We start from the raw sequence: 21378 nt of genomic DNA on the forward strand, positions 1-21378 counted from the left end.
CCATTTTCTAATAATTGCTCCAGCGGTGGATCTTATACCACCAAGCTGCTTGGCAATCGCCCTGTAACCCTTTCCAGCCTTGTAAAGGTCTCTAATTCGGTCTCTGGTGTCTTTTGACAGTGCTTTGAGGTGTGTGGTGTTGGCAGGTGTTTATATGCAACTAACTGCCTCAAACAGGTCAAAAATTCCACTAGCTAATAGACAGGTGTTCAAATACTTATTTTTGCAGCAGTTTAATACAACTTAAGTGTTAAAAAAATCATACACTGTGATTGCTGGATTTTTTTTTTAGATCGTCTCTCACAGTGGACAAGCACCTACCATGAAAATGTCAAACCCGCCCATCATTTCTAAGTTAGAGAACTTGCAAAATCACAGGGTGTTCAAATACTTATTTTCCTCACTGTACTTGACCTACAATTGGCTTGTAACCTGTTGAGTGTGTACCTCACCTACAGCCCATAATTGGCTGGCATTGAGTCCAGTCAGGATAAGCAGTCAGGAAAATGAATGAATGTTAAAGTTTACGTTTCATTATAAACATATTAGTGGTGGGACTCGATTAAAATTTGAATCGAGTTAATTACAGGGTCTGTAATTAATTCATCGAAATTAATCGCATTCTAATTGAAAACCATATATTGACAAAACAAATCATGTTCTCAATAAAAAAGCCTTTTTGAGCTTAACAACAAATTTATTGCTGTCAATATGTAATGTCATCAGCAAACCATTGGTCAAAGTGCTCATACAGCTGTTCAGGTTTCAAGTGTTTCAGACACCCTGATTATTCATGTTCTTTGAAAACATTTTTCTTTAGATATGTAAACAGTTAAAAAACAGTAACTAACTACTTTCCAGTGCGTAGTATACAAGATAAAACTATGAGGCATAAAATATTGCCAAACATTTTCTATCAAATAGTGAAATATAAACACTGATAATAAAACTGCAAGAAAATAACAATTAAAGTGCAACACAACACTTCAACATTAAGTTTTTTAACAATCCGTACCCAAAAAAAATGGTCTGCAGTTTACTGCATAGTGTCTGTCGTGGCTTTTTGCAGTCAGGACGAAAGACGCCAAATACCATTCATTGTTGACGACTTGTATTGTATGTGCAGTCACTCCAAGATAGTTAGAATTGATCAATGAAGTCCAGTGGTCCCGTGTTAAAGCAACATACTCGACAGACTTCAATAGGTCTTCTTTGTAATCATATAGCAGCTTGCACAGGCTGAGGCGGCCCGCTGGGGGAAACCGCGACCGCCAAGCCGACCCCGCCGGGACCCTCGCCGCCACCGCGCCCTGGTTAAAGGCCGGGTGGGAAGAGGGGGGCGAGGAAGGCGCGCGGCCGCGTTGGCAAGTTGCACAAAACGATGCTCTTGTCCATTGTCCCATCAGAACGCGTTGTATAGGTAAAAACTAGCCCCTAACTGTCCAGATACAACGTCATCTCCCATCACTGACACTGTTAGCGTTTGTGTGTGTCAGATTTACCGGCGTACCAGAAACACATACATGAGTAGGAAGGTTCCGCATGCGGACAATTGGAGCTGAAACAATTAATTGCGTTAAAATCTTTAACGCGTCAAAAGCTTTATAATTAATTAATCGAAATTAACGCGTTAAAAGTCCCGGCCTTAAAACAAATATAATGCACAATAACAGTTTGAGGTTAACAGGTTGAGCATGTTAATTTGGTGCAATGTTTTTTTTTTAATATAGTGTATATCAAGAAATAATTCTAATACTTGCTGCTACTAACAACTATACAACATCTATCACATTATTTGTTGCCATCTACTAAAGTGGGTGGAGTGGCATGGCACAGTGGTAGAGTAATTGTCTCCCAACCCATAGGTTGTGGGTTTGATCTCTGTACTGATGACCATTTCAAAGTATCCTTGGGCAAGATACTGAACCCCACGTCGCTCCTGATGCTGTGTCATCAATAGGTGAATGAGGTGACAGTATCAAAGTGTTTTGAGGTAGAAAAACGCTATACAGTTCAAAGAGCATTTACCATTCAAGTTTGCTTCGCACGCAACCCCTTGTTCTACTCGTAAGTCTGCTCTGAATAAATGATTTGATTGGCTGAATTGAGTAATGTGTGAGGTGTTCATATGCACCCCAATGACCTGTGTCCATTGTGTGCTATATTACCAGAACCTGCATCAAAACTTTCACAGGTTGAATTCCAAATAAGCATTTAATATCTTGGCAGATAAAGTAAGGCAAGTAACCCAGCCAGGACTTATACTGTCTTACCTTGTCTACTGACTAACATGAATAGGGTTAGTTGAACAAAATCCTCATCTCAAAACACAAAGCTGAATTTACAGCTCCTTTTCAAGTATCCTTCGTGTATTCCCCTTTGTTATTTAAAAAAAAAAAGGGAAAAAAAGGAAAAAAGATTTCTTTTTAGATATTGAATTCTTTCTATTTGCTACCAAAATGTGCCCCCAGTGGTCGGCTCAGCACAATTGCTGTGAGTGTGCCACAACATATTCTCTGGCCTTTTGTGAGTCTCTTCTGGCAGCGCTGTCATTGATTATGAAATCCAGAGGAGAGCGTTTGGCCGTCATACATCTCCATTAGCTCGCTGCTTCAACGCCATAGATTTTCCTGGCCCTTGCGTGTGTTGGTGTATTAAAAGAGCACTGTCCTCCCCTTGATACAAAGTCCCCCTAATCACTCTCTCTCGCTACCTCCAAACCCCCCTGACTCTTTGTCTTTTTCTTCTCTGGTGCTTTCCCCTCCTCTCCTCTCCTCTGGAGTGGCCCTATCTGTGCTGCCTGTGTGAAATGTATTATGTATAAAGAGCTCTTTATCTTTGACGCCTGCTGTGGACAGATCAGAGGGCCGCAAGACAACATGTAACGCCATCTTTTCCTTTTGTGTTCACAGGCAGCATATTTTATCATGAAGATGGATTTCTACAACGCGATGGCGGTCAGGGTAAATATTGCCGCTGTGTCTGTTAACAAATATACTGTCATGATGGAGGGACACACTGTGATGGGACAACTGATCTAGAGTGGCTATAGTGAGAATATCATATACCTACGTTGTGGCAAAATGACCATCACAGTGAAAAATGTCTTTTGATTTTTTTCAGAATGGAATATGAGATAAGTCAGAAAATTTCACAAAGATATTTATATTAATTACAAGTTCTCCCAGCCCGCCCCTGAAAGGATACTTCCAAGATCCTCCACAGCTCAATTTGACCCCCTTGAGTTTGAGGGAAAAAGGAAAAAAAACTTCCACACAGTTAGGTTGCTCAGTATGTTGATGTTCTTCTCAGCCAGGGAAAACTATCAGTTGCTCGGGACAACATGAACGAGCGCACTGTCATGGTGAAGTTACCACAACGCTCACGTCTTCTTGCGCATCGAATAAAGCAAAATCCACACGATCTTTTTGCAACGTGCATGTTGATCTTCTGGCCGAAAGCAAGTTTGTAAAATATGTTTTGTGATACCAGGCTTTGAAACTTTTTGAAACCTAATATTTAAAAGACAATATATTGATCTTCAAAAGTTGGGGGTGCTAAAAAAATATCCTGAGGTGCAAAAAAAAAAAAAGTTGGGACACTATACAAATTGTGAATAAAAACTGAATGCAGTGATGTGAAAGTGCAAAAATTTCTTTTTTCAGACTAGAACATAGGTTAGCGGGCAAAGTTTAAATTGAGAAAATGTATGAAAAATATGTTAATTTTAAATTTTATGGTGTCATCAAATGTTTCTTTTTAGAATCCGGGTTGTATGAACATTTTGAGAACACATCAGTACAGTGATCCCTCTTTTTTCGCAGTTAATAGGGTCAGAACCCGGCGCGATAAGTGAAAAACTGCAAGTAGCATACACCAAAAACATTTTTTTTTTCTGTGTTTAATGTTATTATCCAGATTTAGCATTGGAAAGAGAAACATATAAGACATGTTTTTTCAATATTTTCCTCAAAATATAATTTTAAAAAAAGTTATCTATATGTATATATTTTAATAAATGTTTTTTTAAGCACTTCAAATGTAATAATTATGGTAAGTGTTAAACATGTTCCTGTCCCACCGAATTATTTTTGAACAAGAATAAAGTAGAAAAGTGCTTGTCTTTAATAAATGCTTCCTTGAATGAGTCCTCTCAAATCCGCTCAAGCTGCTCACTCACACACAATGAGTTGCCACAGCAACTATTTAACAAGTTAAACAGTGATTGACACATGCGGCACTTTGAAACTTCGGCTTCCAACCATGTGTAGCAAGATCAAACATTAAACGTCTGTCAATCATCGTTAACTTTAGTAAGCAACTCCAGCGCACTGCCTGACCAACAAAGTGCAGCAGGGGGGAGAGTGAGACTACGCGATCGGCTCATCTGTATTTTTTTTTTTTTTTTTAAACTGAATCTGTCTCACAATGGTCTAAACTTCCCTGTCAATAGATGAAGGCTTTCACATGTATCTTGTTGTAATGTTGAAAAATCAATGCAGTATTCAAACTTTACCTGTCCATAGGTGAAGGCTTTCATATGTATCTTGTAGTAATGTTGAAAAAACAATGCAGTGTTCAATTTTCCCATTTATTATATGCAGCTGCTACTTTCCAGCCCCTATATCACACACACGAACTATGACACATGTTTTTGGCGTTTACAATACATTTGCACGGAAACCTAATAGTTTTTACAATTCAATCTTTTGGGGGGGGGGGGGCTAACGGCTTCATTCTGTGTCAACAATTAGGGGTTTTATAGGCCAACATAGAGGGAAAAAAAGACACACTTTAATGAAGAGGTTGTGTTGCTGACCAGCTGGATGAACATTTGTCAGAAAGCTTGGAAATTGAATCCATTTAAGTTTTACAATTTTATTGGGACAACAACTAAAACTGACCACCCAATTACTTCAGTAAATGTCATATTAAGCTGATCATATATCCAGGAGGAGACACCGCCGGTGTAGGTCACTGAGATGAAAGGTCAGGGGTTGCTGTTACCATGTGCAGTTGAGAAAAAGCTTCTTAAGGTGAACTAAGAGCTCCTTTATGGCCCTTATAAAATATCCCTGCTTCCTTTTAGAGCACAATCGCAATTTTAATGGAAAGAAAGTAAACGCGAATGGAGCAGGGAATTGACTCCGCGGTTGATGTAAGAAAGATCTAAATTTGAAACCCCACGAGGGCCAAATAAGACTTTTCTTTACAAAGTTAGTGTTTCACTTTTACAGATTAATGAGGGTTTTGTCTGGAATTCTTCACATCGTCCCAACACTAAAGTCAAAATGAGCATTATAGGAACAGACCTGCCATTACCTTGACCAAGGCACTGGCCCCAGAAGAGAAGTTAGTTATAGCCACTGAAAAATGAACTGCAAAATGACCACAAGTATCTTAAAATAAGATTATAAATGGTTAGTGGTAGTGTACTATGTTTGATATTGTTACACAGCGTAGTTGTAAGTTGTAAAAGTGTTTATATCAAATAAAAGAGTGAATATGTTTTTTTATTGCTACTATTACTATTTAAAGAACTTCAGTGGACATCCAATTTTCCCAAAAAGGGCTGCCGTAATTGATCGACTAATTGATTATACAATTAATGAACAATATTTTGATGATAGTCGAAACGTTTAGAGACGTTGACCTAAAAATTGTCAAAGTCTACATTTTTTAGCCTTTTTCATCTCATATACAGTACTGTATAATTATATTTAATAGAGGAGGCGAAAATTTCCAATTCTTAGATTATTCGCGATTCGGCCGTGGAAGATTCGAGAACGAGTCATAAACATCCAAATTCGGACTACTGAATTATACCAGGTAAAGCGGAACTAAAACTCAGTCAGCGCGGTCTTCGGGACACAATGAGGAACGGACCGAGAGTAAATATCATGTTCAACTCATGCCGCTAGATAAAAAAACAATAATACCGATACCTGACAGCTGCTGCAAACAACGCCCAGTTGCCAGTTGCTACAAACATACCGCCACATACGGCTACGGTAGATATCACATATATGTAGATCTAGATGTGAAATGACAGACTTGCCTGTGTTAGTAAACAGTCGCCATCTCAAAGCAGTAGACTTCTCCAGAAGGCTCTGTTGTAGAGAACCTAATTAACTTTTTATCTGAAATACTCCTAAATCCGCAAAATCTTATCTTTAAATGATGAAACGGTTTTAAAACTTTGACATGTCAAAAGTAGACATGGGAAATTATTTAATAACGGGAGCAATTTTAACAACTTTACCGGTTGATTCACAACATAAAATTAATTGAATGTCTTTTCAAGCTGCTGATACAGAATGGGGACTTGAGCATTTTATTTACTGTTATTAACTGTTAACTTGATACTGAAACAGTAGTTTGGTTTAGCCTGAGAGGATTTTTGAATGAACTAATGTACAAAACATTAAAAGTGTGGGGGGGGGTGCATCAATAATCGATTTATAATCGAATCGGAGCCTCTGAATCGTAATCGAATCGTTAGGGGCCCTAAGATTCCCATCTCTAATATTTAATGTAAAATGTATATAAAATGTTTGTTTTTTTATTTATACATTTTTTATTTTAATAAAAAAAAATTAAAAATGGAAAAACCAAATGTTTTTATTTTTGATATGTGAAAAAATATTTATTTTGAATTTTAAAGAAAACAAAAAAAAACAATACGACTACAGAAATTTGAGTTCAATTTTATTTAGCAAGAAACATTAAGTCGATGCACGTAATTTACAATTGCAGGCACACAAAATGATGTAGCGGGCCAAATCTGAGTTTGACACCTGTGCCTTAATGACTTGTTGAGGTGTGGCGTAGTTTTATTTTCTGTTTTTATTATTGACATTTTGGCATCGAAATGTGCACAAAAGTTAAAGAACTCGCTTTGTGTTGCAAAACTTGCGTGCGACCTCTCACTTGCACTCTCTGCAAGAGTACGTGCACATGCGAATAAGGCTGAAATTCAGTCCCAGTGACCCTTTACAAGAACGAATCAGTGAAGGGCGTCGGTACTCTCCAAGCCTTTATTACCAAAGAAATATTTGGTGGCGTGTGAATGGAAGCGAAAAGACACAGTGGGAGAAACAATCATCTTCGAATCCCCCTGTGACACTTCCTTTGAATCATTCTTGTCATTCCCCTCCAGTTTATGGTGCCACGCTAGCTAACGGAGGATAATGTATTAGCGCCATAATAGAAACCAATGTTTACATGCTGCACCTCGGATTTGTATCAGATTCAACAGCATTGATTTCACTTGTCAACAAAGGTCAGCGTGAACTCGAGAGGCGGCAATTACTTTATTTAAAATTATCTATTGACTGGCAGATCAATGCTAATTCTCATTTTGCTCTTTGTTGTTTTTCTTCCCCATCCTCCATTCGTCGTCTCTCCCACTCCTTCGTCTGATAGTGTGATGATTCTTTTACACGTTGTTGTTTTAATCTCCTAATTAGTCTGAAGGACATCCAGGCTTCTGCCTCACAATGCTTCACTCACACATGTGGGTGTGTGCGAGGAGAGGCTAATCTGCAGCCCCGACAATCAATCTGCAGCGTCGCAATAAAACATATGGAGCTCTGACAGCTGTCCATCCCACCTTGGCTTGTCCCTCCATCATGACAGTGAGAAAATGCCTAATGATATGATGTGTGATTTAAGGCTGTTGTTCAGGCCATTAATATGGTCATCTATTTACGTAATGTCTTCTTCCATGCTTTCCCTCTCTCCAGATCCAACGACGGTGGAGAGGTTTCTATGTGCGGAAGTACATCCATAGCTTCTATTCACGCAAGAGCTTTCTGCAAAAGCTATGCAGAACAAATGAAATAGTGAGGTAAAAAAAAAAAAAAACATTATTCATAATTTCATTTTAAAACCTTACAAAGTGTACTTTTAAAAAATTTTTGTACTTGATTCAAATTGTAACATACAAAGGACTACATAGAAACTCATAGAAAATGAAATGTATGATATAAAAGTCATAAACGCACATAAAAAAGATGAAATGTCAGAAATATCTTTGAAATGTAAATGTAACAGTAACCAGGAACCTAAACAATGTTTACATTAAATTTTCTCAGACTAACATGAGATAATATAATAGCTCTACTTTTGAGATTATTACTTTTTCTTAAAATTTTACATATTTTTATCCTTGTAAAATAATACATTTACATGTGCATCCTTGCAGAAAAAATCTTGATAGTTAAACACACAATTTATTAAGTATTTCCAAGAAATGTTATGCTGGACATAGGAGCACACAATTTAATCAGTGCGATACAATTTCATCCAATCAAATGCGAGTATCCCAGATTACACGCCCTTCCTAAAGATGTCATCAATGCCCATTATCACATGCACCTGTGATCAAGTTGCAACTGACGTAACTTTTTTTTTAAATTGTTTTCTCTATTATCAGAGGTTTAAGAAATTTGACTTTGTTTAGTTCTTTCACATTTATACTACATATTGTCTTTCCTTTTAATCCTCATATTATGACTTCCCCATAGCATTACAAAGTTATTCTATTTATTTTTACAAAGGTTGTAAAACATGGTGATTTTAAAGCACTAGATAAGTTTGTTCATGCAGTATACAGAAATAACAGTAGTGTTACAGTGCACAATCTGTTTTAAAGTTCTATAACAGAAACATAAGGTTGATCAATAATCTCCTGAAATGACTTCATAAGATCTGATTGGTTACCTCAGACGTGTGTGTGAGGGACCAAGCAAGAGCGACATTGGTGCTGAGACTCATCCTTGCGAACAAGATATTACCTCAGAGAAAATGTAAGGGAATAAAAGTGACAGAGAGAGACAAAGAGCCAAAGCGCTAAGAAGAGGGAAGGAGAAAAATCCTTTAAAGTGCTTGAGGCTAAACGAAAGGAGAAGTGAACGATGTGAAGAAATTAAAAATTAGCCTCTCATGTGAACCCCAGCTGCTGCATTAATATAACACCATGCGCTCCGGGGCCTACTGCTAGAGCTACACCATCTTTTACTCGTGACAAAAAAAAAAAAAAAAAACACATAGTTAATAAGTCATATTTTAACTTTGATAATATATTTTATCACAAAATATCTTTAGGCTTCTGCTAAAATTAAATGTAAATTTGTTAGCGTACGCCTTGGATCACTGACTTCCCACCTACTTCCCAACAGCATTTCCACCTTCGGTAGAGGGAGGTAGGAGCAGGCTGTTTAAACTCATTAAGCAAGTGTTGCCACTTCACTACATTAACAAAGACGGATACATGCACAACCTCATTTTGATACCTTTTTTGGCCTTTTTTTGTTGTGTGTGTTTTTTTGTTTTTTTTTTAATCATTCACACAAAATGAATCCAAGTGCCTGTTATTAAACACATCACTGTCCAATCTGCAAGATAAGCATTTGTAATCTAAAAAACATCCAATTGTATTGGCATAATTTGAACGCATCAACTTTTCATGCTGTTGAGAAACAAAATAAGGTTTAACATTTCTTTAAAATAAGGGTTAACGTTTTGTTAAATTTAAACAATATTAATATACCAAGATTATTCTAAATAATTTAGCTTGTTAAGTTGTCATCTCTGACGTTCTCAATGATTCTACAAAGCCCCTCAACTGCTGCGGTGAGGTTGTTAAGGTCATTTTGTCTCCACTTAATCACATGTTTATTTAGTGCCACCGAGGTCACGATCAATTAAAACCGCTCGGGTGTTTATTTGAAACATCCGTTCTCTGTGAGCTGCTGAGCTCCTCGCTGCCTGATCAGTCATCACGTAAAGGTCTGCTTTTTAATCCACCAGCATGCTCCTTTCCTCTGTAGGACTGTATGCCTGTCCAGCGCACTGAATGAATTATTCAAAATTGGACTAATGGATCCCATTTAGCACAGGCCGATCAGCTGTGCATAGTAATCTATGATTTTACTGCCCATTCTCGTTGACTTGTATTACAGTTTGCACCTACATTTTAATTTGGTAATTTGGAAAAAAAAATCTATATATATAGAATAAACTCACATCAATTGCATAACTATGTTTGTTGCGTTGCATCGTTATTCAGTCTGTCAGTCACATGCCATAGAGGCAAATGGCACTATGACCATAACATTTTCAAAGTCATTCCCAGAAAATGCACAAAAACAACCATGCAACAACTATATATCAAGGAAAATTATAGAGTAACATGTGATTATATAATAGAGTTAAATAATGTCTCAATACTTTAATACAATGTTAATAAAACAATATAACGATCACAAATCAGATACAGACAAAACATTTGATTGATATGAAGTAAAACCTTAATAGTTGAACACATTAATTCCGGGTTGCTAGATGATGATAAACGTTTTGTTCAAAATATTTTCTGGCACACGGATTTACATACACATGCGGCACAAACGTGGATTTCGATTCCAACCGTCGCGAAATAACCATAAATCTTTAAATATGACATAATGACAAAAACGATCAATAAAACGTATATATGGTAAGTGAGCATGCATTCCACATATTTTACATCTCTGCTAATATTATTTCTCATCTTAGGGAATTTCAAATACAGTGATCCCTTGTTTTTCGCGGTTAATGGGGACCAAAACCCGCCGCTATAAGTGGAAAAAAACACAAAGTAATGTGCCCCCCACCCCCCAAAATTTGGGGGGGATGTGTGTTCAATGTCTTTATTCAGATTTAGCATTGGAAAGAGATACTGCATACAGAAGATTTTTTTTTTTTTTAACTTTTTTCCCCCGTATAATTTAAAAAAAAAAAAAAAAAAAGGTATTTAAGCACTTCAAATGTAATGATTATGATTTTTAAACATGTTACTGTCCCACCGAATTATTTCTAAACAAGAATAAAGTAGAGAAATGCTTGTCTTTGTAAAATGCTTCTTTGAGTGAGCCCACTCAAATCTGCTCACTTACACACAATGAGTTATCACAGCAACTGTTTAACAAGCTAAACATTGACAGACACATGCGGCGCTTTGAAGTTTCAGCTTTCAAGCATCCCTGGCAAGGTCTGTCAATCAGCGTTAACTTTGATAAGCAACTCCAGTGCACTGCCTGACGTAGAAAAGCAGCAGGAGGGAGAGTGACAGATCGGGACAGCTTATCTGTATTTATTTATTCATTTTTTAATTTTAAAAAAAAAATCTGCAATGGACTGAGGCCGCGAAGTTTGAAGCGCGAAGTAACGACGTATCACTGTAATGTATTTTTGTGTCAAACTTTTGTATCACAAGTACACGGTGTATATAAAAAGTTACACACCTGTCTTCAAGTTACAGGTCTTTTTAATATTCTTATTGAAGATTTAATGAATTTTATAATTTCTTTTACATTCTAGAAGTTTGAAAGGTTTGCTAACAGACTGCTATTTCAGACTTTGCAAAATTTCTACATTTGAGTGCAGATGTTTTGCATCTACCGTATAAGCTTTGAAATAAGTGTTTTTTTTTTTTCTCATCAGTGTTTTGTTTCAGTACAATACAGCATCTGAGCTAGAATTCTTTATCTACTGGCCAGCATCTCTCTTCCTCTAATTCCACTTTGTTTGTATCTCTCTCACCCCCAGCACCACTGCCATCAGATCACTGTGCGTCCAATGTCCATTCTCATTCATCCTTCCTCGCCTTCTGCATAGCCTAATGAAGTCAAGACCCCAGTGCAGTCCCCACTCTGCCACAGTTTTCCTTGGCACCCCAACAATTTATCACTTTGTCAGCGAGACACTTAAAGTTCCTGGGCTTTAATAAGGGCATGCGGTGGGACAATGGGGGCAATTAGGAAAGCAGAGCAAGGCTGTTTTGCATATTTACTAAATGTGCTGGAGTCATCGCCGCTGCCACCAACACGGCCTGTTGGCTGCATGAATTATTCCTCTATCTGCCATAAACAGCTGGGTAATTATTACTGCCATCATCTGATAAATATTCTCCCTATGATGCTGCAACAACACAGAAACATTTGAAACTTATTTAACTTCAACTTAAAGAAATGTGTAGACAGTGTGGCAGGGGTTATTTATTGTCTTCTGTGGCGTCTCACATCTTCCAGTTACTTTTTCTCCTGTCTCTCTTTTCTCCAACCTTCTTCATCATTCCCTTTCTCATGTCCCTCTCAAGGACATTGATGAAAGGCGAGCTGCTACACTGGAGTGGGACCTGCACTGCCAACATTCCCTGCTTCTATGCGTCACTCTTTCTTTTGCCGCTTCTTTCTGATCCAGTTTGGGTGGAGACAAGTTCACTCCCTCAGTTTGATTGGATTTGTATATTGAACGTGTGTGTGTGGTATGTGTGTGGTGTAGCATAATCTAGCTGCTGCGCTCTCCTTGACTCTTAAGAAAATTACTTTTGAGGAGGAAACAATGGTAAGAGATGAGAACCATTTGAGAATGTTTTAACTTTTCCAGAAGAAGACCGTGATTGGTTCTAAAATATAACTGCGTGTGGCACCAGTTTTTGGTATTTTACAGAAGGAACTGATTAATTTGTGAGTTACTTAGAGTAGATGGAAAGTCAGTGTGAAAAGCTCAAAGTATTGAACTGGTCATTGAATCAATTGGCTGATACTCCTTTCACCTCCTCCTTGCCTGCTATTGAATCATTTAATTGAAGCAATTAAAGTAGCCAATCAGGTCAGGCCTCCATTAAATATTTAAAACTTGGCCAATTAGTTGCACTGTTGCTGGCCTTGATGACCGCAAGTGTGGCTCGCTGTCCCACAATGCCTCAGTCTCTGATATCCCATCAGCCCTTGACTCCCCATTCTGATCCAGGAGGTAAATTATTGAGCAAGACTGGGAAATTTAGCTGTACTATATTAACCATTAAATAGGTGAACAGACCTGGGTCGTGTCGGTTCGGGTTCCAGTTGTTTAAAAGTGCTTGAAGTGAGCTTGATTAACACCTTTCACGATTTCCACAATGTTATATTTTCACTGTTCTGTGAGTACACTACTGTAACTATTTTTATCTTGAATCACTCTGAAACTTTTTAGATGAACTGGAATGTTTTAGTGAAACACAATTCATTCCAAGATGTTGGCTGGCTTCATATCTGTCTTGATTTTGGGACGGGGGGTGGACAAGATTCATTAGGAAGTAAAAACACAAATGCATATCTTTTTTGTGTACCGTATTTTTCGGACTATAAGTCGCAGTTTTTTTTTCATAGTTTGGCTAGGGGTGCGACTCAGGAGCGACTTATGTGTGAAATTATTAACACATTATGATACCATTTCACATGTTATTTTGGTGCTTTGGAGTGACACTGATGGTTTGGTAACCTTGTTAGCATGTTCTTTATGCTATAGTTATCTGAATAACTTAATAGCTATGGCCACATTCGGTTCTGCCTTTGGCAATGTGTGTTCAATTGTATTATTGACTTTTTTATTATGAAATGCATGCTTTGTGGTGCTTTCACGCCCACGTGGGGGTGCACTTGCACTTGTTTACGTGAAGAAGAGCACTCACACGCCAGAAGAAGACCGACAGCTACGTAGCTGAGTGAGTGGGCGAGTTAGCGAGAGAGAAACACAGCTGCGAACCTACGTTCATTGTTTATGCTTGTAAAATATCTCTACAGAGGCAACGCCTGTGTGGATCATTTTTTCTGTTGTTGTGTGTTTTCCACCCGCGATCGGACACTTAGAGCCAGTTGTGTGGTTGTTTGAACGATACGCTAATGCAAGCGAACGCATGCTATCCGTTTGTGTCATGTCATTGCTGTAAAAGCACCTAATTATCATTTATTTATGTCAATGCGAACTTGTTTGGTATCGAGGACCAAATTGATTCAGCAAATTATACGGACGTCCAGCATTGTCATTTGGGAGTTTAGCCCGGTGAATAGCCAGGACCGAGCCGTAGCGTCCTGTTGGACAGTATATGTGCATTTCGTTGTTCATGCACTGTACGCTGTACACTTATTCAGCATGTTGTTCTCTATTGTATTTTTATATTAAATTGGCTGTCAAGATGACACGTGTGTTCTATGTGTTGGATTTTATCAAGTAAATTTCCCCCAAAAATGGGACTTATACTCCGGTGCGACTTGGATATGTTTTTTTCTCTTCGTTGGGCATTTTATGGCTGGTGCGATTTATACTCAGGTGCGACGTGTAGTCCGAAAAATACGGTAATCATAGAATTGCAGGCATTTTTTTACCAATAAATTGAAAATAAAACCTTTCAAATAAAGTTAAAGGGAGATACAACACAGAACAAATGGCATCCATTTATAAAACATGTTTGCTTAGTGTATGCATGCAAATTGCATTTTTTGTTTTACACCTCTGATAATGTAAAGCATAATGTGTAAACACAAAAAAAGACACCGTTTAAAGGCGCAAACATTTTGTGATGTCAGTTCTACCCACACACACTGGTACTGACACTGACTTGTGCAGAGATGGTAATGGGCATAATGACGTAACGAGAAAGGGCGGGAAATTTGGATACTCACATTTGATTGGCTAAAATTGTACCGGTATTGAGACAATGGCTAATCTCATGTCAGGCGACCACTTCCTGGTATAATGACTTTCATTTATGTTTTTCTCCACTATTACACAACATAAAAATATCAATCTAAATTTACCAAACAAGACTCCACTGGGTTGGACATAATAAAGGTGCTATCATTCGCTTTAAATAGTTAACTGCTATTTAAATGGTTAAATACTGTAGTCATGGAAAAAGTATTGCTGGGGTCTTACGTCAGACCATAATCAATTTGGCCTTAATCACGACAAATTTCTCAAAGGGCTTTATGCAGGCCCACAGTTGAAAGACATTTACATCTATTAATGTGAACATCTAAAAGAGAAAGCCCCAAAACCCCAACAGAGGTAAATGGGAAATATGTAGAATTTGTTTAGGCTTACTTCACAGTGTACATTGCACCTCTTTCCATGCAGCAAAAAATCCCAAGAAAATGCAAAGAGTATCCAAAGGGTTCGTTTTTACTGAAGTGAAATCTCATTGGGAAGCTTTAAATCTTAAATTCTCAAGGTGAGGGCAACTCAAAACAGAAAGTTTGGTGAGGCATCCTGAGGTGTGTATTACTCCAAAATGTTCAACAGGGCCCTCCCATTTAGACTTTCAAATAGGTTTTTTGCAGGGATTGCACATTAGCAAGATAAGTAAGACATAGTGATATAAAGGGGCCCGAGATGTGTTCCCATGCATATTTGCAGTTGCTTTGGTGCCCACATGTGGCATCTTGGTACCAAGGAACTATGTTTAAGTGATACAGGTAGCTTCATTTCATCAGCCCATTGCCAAAAGCAGTTATTTGCAACTGAAAGCAATAATAAACCTTTTGGCATAAAGTAGTTACAGATTCTCATTTCTCAGCAATGACATGATAGTGCTTAAAGTAAGAAGTCTTTATCCCAGGACCCCAAATTCCTAGTGACACCCCATGAGATGAATGTATTATCTGCAAAAAAAATAAAAACTTAAATCATGTGTTGACACGGTGTTCTGCTTAGAATGGAGTTTTAAGAATGTTTTCCTCTTTAACATTCGGCATTTATTTATTCACATATACACGCACGCACACACTAAGTGCATGTTCAGCGTGCCGAACAGGGCTAATGAGGGTTGTATGTTGTGTCGGCTGGTTGGGTCGACACAGATCGAGGTCCCTTCAGCCGTTACAAATCTGTTTGGCTTTTGTCCACTACACAGCAATTAATAACGTTGAGGCTGGGGGCAGGGAAACAAAGGTCACCCGTTCGGCCGACACACATACATACACGCACATTCGTCCTTATTGCAATGTTCAATGCAGAACGCACAATCATGAAAACCCTTTGAAAACTATATGAATATTGACACTTGCTGTTATTGTCAACTTTGGCAGTCACTCACCATAAATTTTGAACAATATCCATTTAAAAAGTAATGCATAAATGAACATAACTGCACTGATAAAGTACTCTGTTAGGTGTGCACATTCAATTAGTTTGCGAACCTTGCTGTCCCAGAGTAGACCCAAACTTTATATTTCAAATTAATAAGTCATATTCCTGTTAGCAGGGCAACAAATAGAGGCCAAGCAACCTCTATATATTTATGCATATACACACTATCATACATAAACATACACAAAGTCTTAAACTACTTAGTTTAACACCCAAGCACACACACACACACTCACACACCACCTAAGCGTGTGGGTAATGTTCTGCATATTTCATTTATTTTGTAATTTAATCTGATGCTGAGAAAGAAATGAGAATGCAAAGGCAGCGGGGACCGTGTTGTGATTTCTTTTTAAATGCCACTAGCCGATGAATGTATTAACCTGCCATTACAGACCCACTAAGAATATTCTGATTCGTCTGTTGAGGTCTGTAATTGAAAATAGAAGTTGGCTACAACAGTGGAGTGGAAGCTGTGAAAATTGCTGCGAATTGTTGATGAGCTAAGCCAACTCGTACTGGAATTGCTCTTGAGGAAATAGATTGGCTGTACGCGTTGTGCGTGTTTCCACATTACTGTGATATGAGTGTTTTAGTAATTGTTTCCAATTCCCACTTTTAAGTTATTACCCCCTTGTAACAATAAGGCTTTGTGATTGCCGGATGAAATTGCTGTGTATGGGCTTTTAATGCATCCCATTTAAGCAGCTTGGCTTAACAGATGTCATAGACAGACCTGTCCTGGCTGTTGTGATGAAATATATTCATCATCCTCCTACTTATACCTTCACACTCGCTCACTTTTTCTCCCTCCTGTTCTTGTTTTTCTCCCACGGTACCTCTGCTGTCCCAGCCTCTTATTATCAGGCACATTTTCATTCATCTGAAGGACACTTCAGGGAATTACCACCAAACGCTGCATGATAAATACACAGGCACAGCTCCACATTAATTGTCCTATATGTACTCAAATCTTCATATGTCCACGAAAGCATTAAGCGTTCGGCTGTACTATCTTTATAAGACATGGAAAATCAAGATTATATTTGGCAATTAAAACACACAAAAACACATGATCACAATTATTTTAGCTTGAAATATTGCTTGTGAATATTTTCAGCAGTGCGCATGGAGGTGCACCACGAAAATGTTTAAGGTTGAAATAATCAATAATACTACGGTAATCATTTTGTTGTTTCAGGAGAGAGATGGATGAACTTGAGGAGCTCCAAAAGAAGGAAAGAATCTGTCTGAAAAAGTTGAATGAGCAGAAAGCCAAAATGTACCAAGCTTACAGATGGCATCACGTACTCAGTACAAAACAGGTTGGTTGAGGACACACAACCCACTCTCACAGTGTCTGTAGATTTGACCATGATCAGGTACAATTAATGGTCCAGTTGGAGATCCCACGTTCTTTCGTAATAACAGTTTAATGTATTCGTCTGCATGCAATGTGTCTGCTGCGACTTTGGCAGTTATGTCCTTATTATTAGAATATCAGCTGAAAGCGAACAAGTTTTTTCTTGGGGGGGGGGGGGGCTGTAAGATCCGACAAAATACTGTACAGTCAAACAATGTGTGTCAGTAGATTGGGATGCTACAGTACTATGTTTCTCCTAAACCAATGCTTCTGATTCGTCTGCTGGAGAAAAGGTGACACAAAGCCACATAGTTTATGTGTGGTTCAAATAATCACAAAGCATTTGCTGTCTATTGTAGGAAGTTGGCAGTGACGTACAGTGGAGCAAATAACTATTTAGTCAACCGCCAATTGTGCAAGTTCTCCTACTTGAAAAGATTAGAGAGGCCTGTAATTGTCAACATGGGTAAACCTCAACCATGAGAGACAGAATGTGAAAAAAAAACACATTGTCTGATTAGTAAAGAATTAATTTCCAAATTAGTGTGGAAAATAAGTATTTGGTCACCTACAGACAAGCAAGATTTCTGGCCGTCAAAGAGGTCTTCTTCTAACGAGGTCTAACGAGGCTCCACTCATTACTTGTATTAATGGCACCTGTTTTAACTCGTTATTGGTATAAAAGACACCTGTCCACAATGTCAGACTCCAACCGCCACTATGGCCAAGACAAAAGAGCTGTCGAAGGATACCAGAGACAAAATTGTAGACCTGCACCAGGCTGGGAAGACTGAATCTGCAATAGGAAAACCGCTTGGTGTAAAGAAATCAACTGTGGTAGCAATTATTAGAAATTGGAAGACATACAAGACCACTAATAATCTCCCTCGATCAAGTGTTCCATGCAAGAACTCACCCCGTGGCGTCAAAATGATAACAAAAACGGTGAGCAAAAATCCCAGAACCACACGGGGGGACCTAGTGAATGACCTACAGCGAGCTAGGACCACAATAACAAAGGCTACTATCAGTAACACAATGCGCCACCAGGGACTCAAACCCTGCACTGCCAGACGTGTCCCCCTGCTGAAGCCAGTACACGTCCAGGCCCGTCTGCGGTTCGCTAGAGAGCATTTGGATGATCCAGAAGAGGACTGTAAGAATGTGTTATGGTCAGATGAAACCAAAATAGAACTTTTGGTAGAAACACAGGTTCTCGTGTTTGGAGGAGAAAGAATACTGAATTGCATCCGAAGAACACCATACCCACTGTGAAGCATGGGGGTGGAAACATCATGCTTTTGGGCTGTTTTTCTCCCAAGGGACCAGGACAACTGATCTGTGTAAAGGAAAGAATGAATGGTGCCATGTATCGAGAGATTTTGAGTGAAAATCTCCTTCCATCAGAAACACAGCCAGGGCAACAAAGGAGTGGCTTCGTAAGAAGCATTTCAAGGTCCTGAAGTGGCTTAGCCAGTCTCCAGATCTCAACCTATGGAAAATCTGTGGAGGGATTTGAAAGTCCGTGTTGCCCAACAACAGCCCCAAAACATCACTGCTCTAGAGGAGATCTGCATGGAGGAATGGGCCAAAATACCAGCAACAGTGTGTGAAAAGCTTGTGAAGAGTTACAGAAAACGTTTGGCCTCCGTTATTGCCAACAAAGGGTAAATAACAAAGTGTTGAGATGAACTTTTGGTATTGACCAAATACTTATTTTCCACCATGATTTGCAAATAAATTCGTTAAAAATCAAACAATGTGATTTTCTGGGGGGGGGTTGCCCACATTCTGTCTCTCATGGTTGAAGTTTACCCATGTTGATAATTACAGGCCTCTTTATTATTTTCAAGTGGAGAACTTGTACAATTAGTGGTTGAGTAAATACTTATTTGCCCCTCAATTGACAATGCACTACACAACCTACATTATCATTAAAAACATTTATATTCACATTTCAAAATTCTAATTAGGTTGTGTATTTTATTGAGTTGTCCAATATTATCAGGTAGTCGATAATATGTCCGATATTATCGTCCGATAATATTGGCCGATAAAAGCATTTTTATAGACCCTACCCACGTGACGTCACAACTCCACTCTCCTGACTGGTGCCGCCCACTTGTCCGTCAACACATCGTGTTGACCTGTTACGGCTACGTACATTCCTTCTATTTACGGCGTGTTTTTCTGCTCGTTAACATTAAAAATCAAAATGGTGAAGGCGTGTGTGGCGGTCGGTTGCAATAACAGAGAAGATAGACGGAGAGACTTGAAGTTCTACCGGATTCCGAGAGACACGGAGAGGAGAGAGCGAGATGGGCTGCTGCAATTCGACGAGAAAACTGGGCTCCAAACGATTACCACAGATTATGTAGTAGTCATTTTACATCTGGTAAGATGCATTTAATATATATTTAGAGGGTTTTGGGCTGACAACCACAATTAAGATCATTGCTAGGCTAATCGCCGACAGCATACACGTATGTATGTAGTGAGAGTGCTATCGCTAAACCATATAAACATTAAAAGCCCTAGCTCCATTGACAAATGACATGAAATACATTAGACTTGACAGTGGATGTTAGCAAGAACAAAAGATTTTGAATTGAAAATTTCGTAACTCACCTTCCGAGCACAAGATTCCTGCCGAATTTTCGTGTACGAGGACCTGTTTCACCCAACCAGCAACGTAGCATTTATAAGCCTCCAAGCTCTTAAAGTTTTTCAAACTTTCGTGAGAATAGACTGATTTTGTGTGGACAAGATAGTTGTAAATATCAGGGTCAGGCAGAGACGGCGAAGGCAGCTGGTCAAAAATCATCGATTTAGGCATCAAATATGGATCTGGCGACTGTATAGAACGAAGTTTTTCCGCATAACGCCTTTTATGCAACACATCCAGTGAGTTTACGGCATCAGAAAGCACCGGGTCTTCCATGAAATGCATTTTAAATTCCTCGATCAATTGAAACCAATGCTAATACGAGACAAAATGACGGACAAGTGGGCGGAACCATACAGCGAGCACATGGTTTTATGACGTCGGTGGGTAGGGTCTATAATGATATCGGATAATATCGACATCGGTTTTTCGTTATCGGTTTTGGGCCTATATGCATGTTGCCTTCAAAGTGAATGTAGAAGCCTTCTGCCTTTCTACAAGGGCTGGTCACAACTTAGCACAGCAGTTATGCTTAATGACCATTAATTGTTTCCCAAATTTAAACTGAGAACTTAAGATTTGTTATGTGAGCAGGCCATTTGACCTGCGCATCATAATGTGTGGAGTCCACGACCTCATATATTGATATCTGTTTAATATCGGTATCAGATCTTTAGAGACTGACAATATCGGGGTATCGCTTATTGATTAAAAAGTCATTATTGGACAACTTGAGTATTCTAACTTTATTAACTCATTGCCTGTCATTGACAATGATAGACGTCCATTTAAACTTGAATAATAATAATAATAATAGTAATAGATTTTGTTTTTAACGCACTTCACATTTGAAAAAAAAAATCTCAAAGTGCACATTGCCATGTGAAAAAATAATAAAAATAAAAAGACTAAGACGAAAATTTGGCAATGTTTCCGTCATAAGTTCACAGTTTGAGATATTTTCTTATCATATGTGTAGTTAGCACACATTTTAGCAGTGTTTGATTGTGCCACTCATGTGACGTGCTGCGCCTCAACCCCGCCACACACACAGGCTTAAGCGTGTGCCCATTCCTGGCTCCTTTTGTGAAAATGTGTCTGGTGCTGCTTAATAAGTTTTGTTTTCTTATCTTGGCTATGCCATGTTGCTTTAGCCTTTTTGTGCTGAGTGGTCATCCCACACTAAACCATGGGTGTCCAAACCTGTCCGCAAGGGCCGCTGTGGGTCCTGGTTTTTGTTCCTACCAATCGAGCACAGACAGTTTAACCAATGAAGTTTGTGCTAAAACAAGCAGCTCCTGACTGCAATCAACTGATTACACTTGTGAGACACCAGATTGATGAAGAGATGTCATCTTGTTTTGTAGGAATAAAATCCAGCACCCACTGCGGCCCT

The 21378-nt window shown here is 38.6% G+C and overlaps 1 protein-coding gene across 1 annotated transcript in view; it reads left to right on the top strand.

Moving 5' to 3' along the window:
* The window catches only part of spata17 (spermatogenesis associated 17), a 71971-nt gene that overhangs the window by 4240 nt on the left and 46353 nt on the right, over window positions 1-21378 (top strand). Inside the window, exons 4-6 of the mRNA XM_057851972.1 lie at window positions 2913-2963; window positions 7746-7849; window positions 17156-17279. Coding sequence (XP_057707955.1) covers window positions 2913-2963; window positions 7746-7849; window positions 17156-17279 — 279 coding nt within the window. The remainder of the gene's footprint in view (window positions 1-2912; window positions 2964-7745; window positions 7850-17155; window positions 17280-21378) is intronic.

The sequence above is a fragment of the Corythoichthys intestinalis genome, chromosome 1 (assembly GCF_030265065.1).
Source record: "Corythoichthys intestinalis isolate RoL2023-P3 chromosome 1, ASM3026506v1, whole genome shotgun sequence".
Taxonomy (NCBI): domain Eukaryota; kingdom Metazoa; phylum Chordata; class Actinopteri; order Syngnathiformes; family Syngnathidae; genus Corythoichthys; species Corythoichthys intestinalis.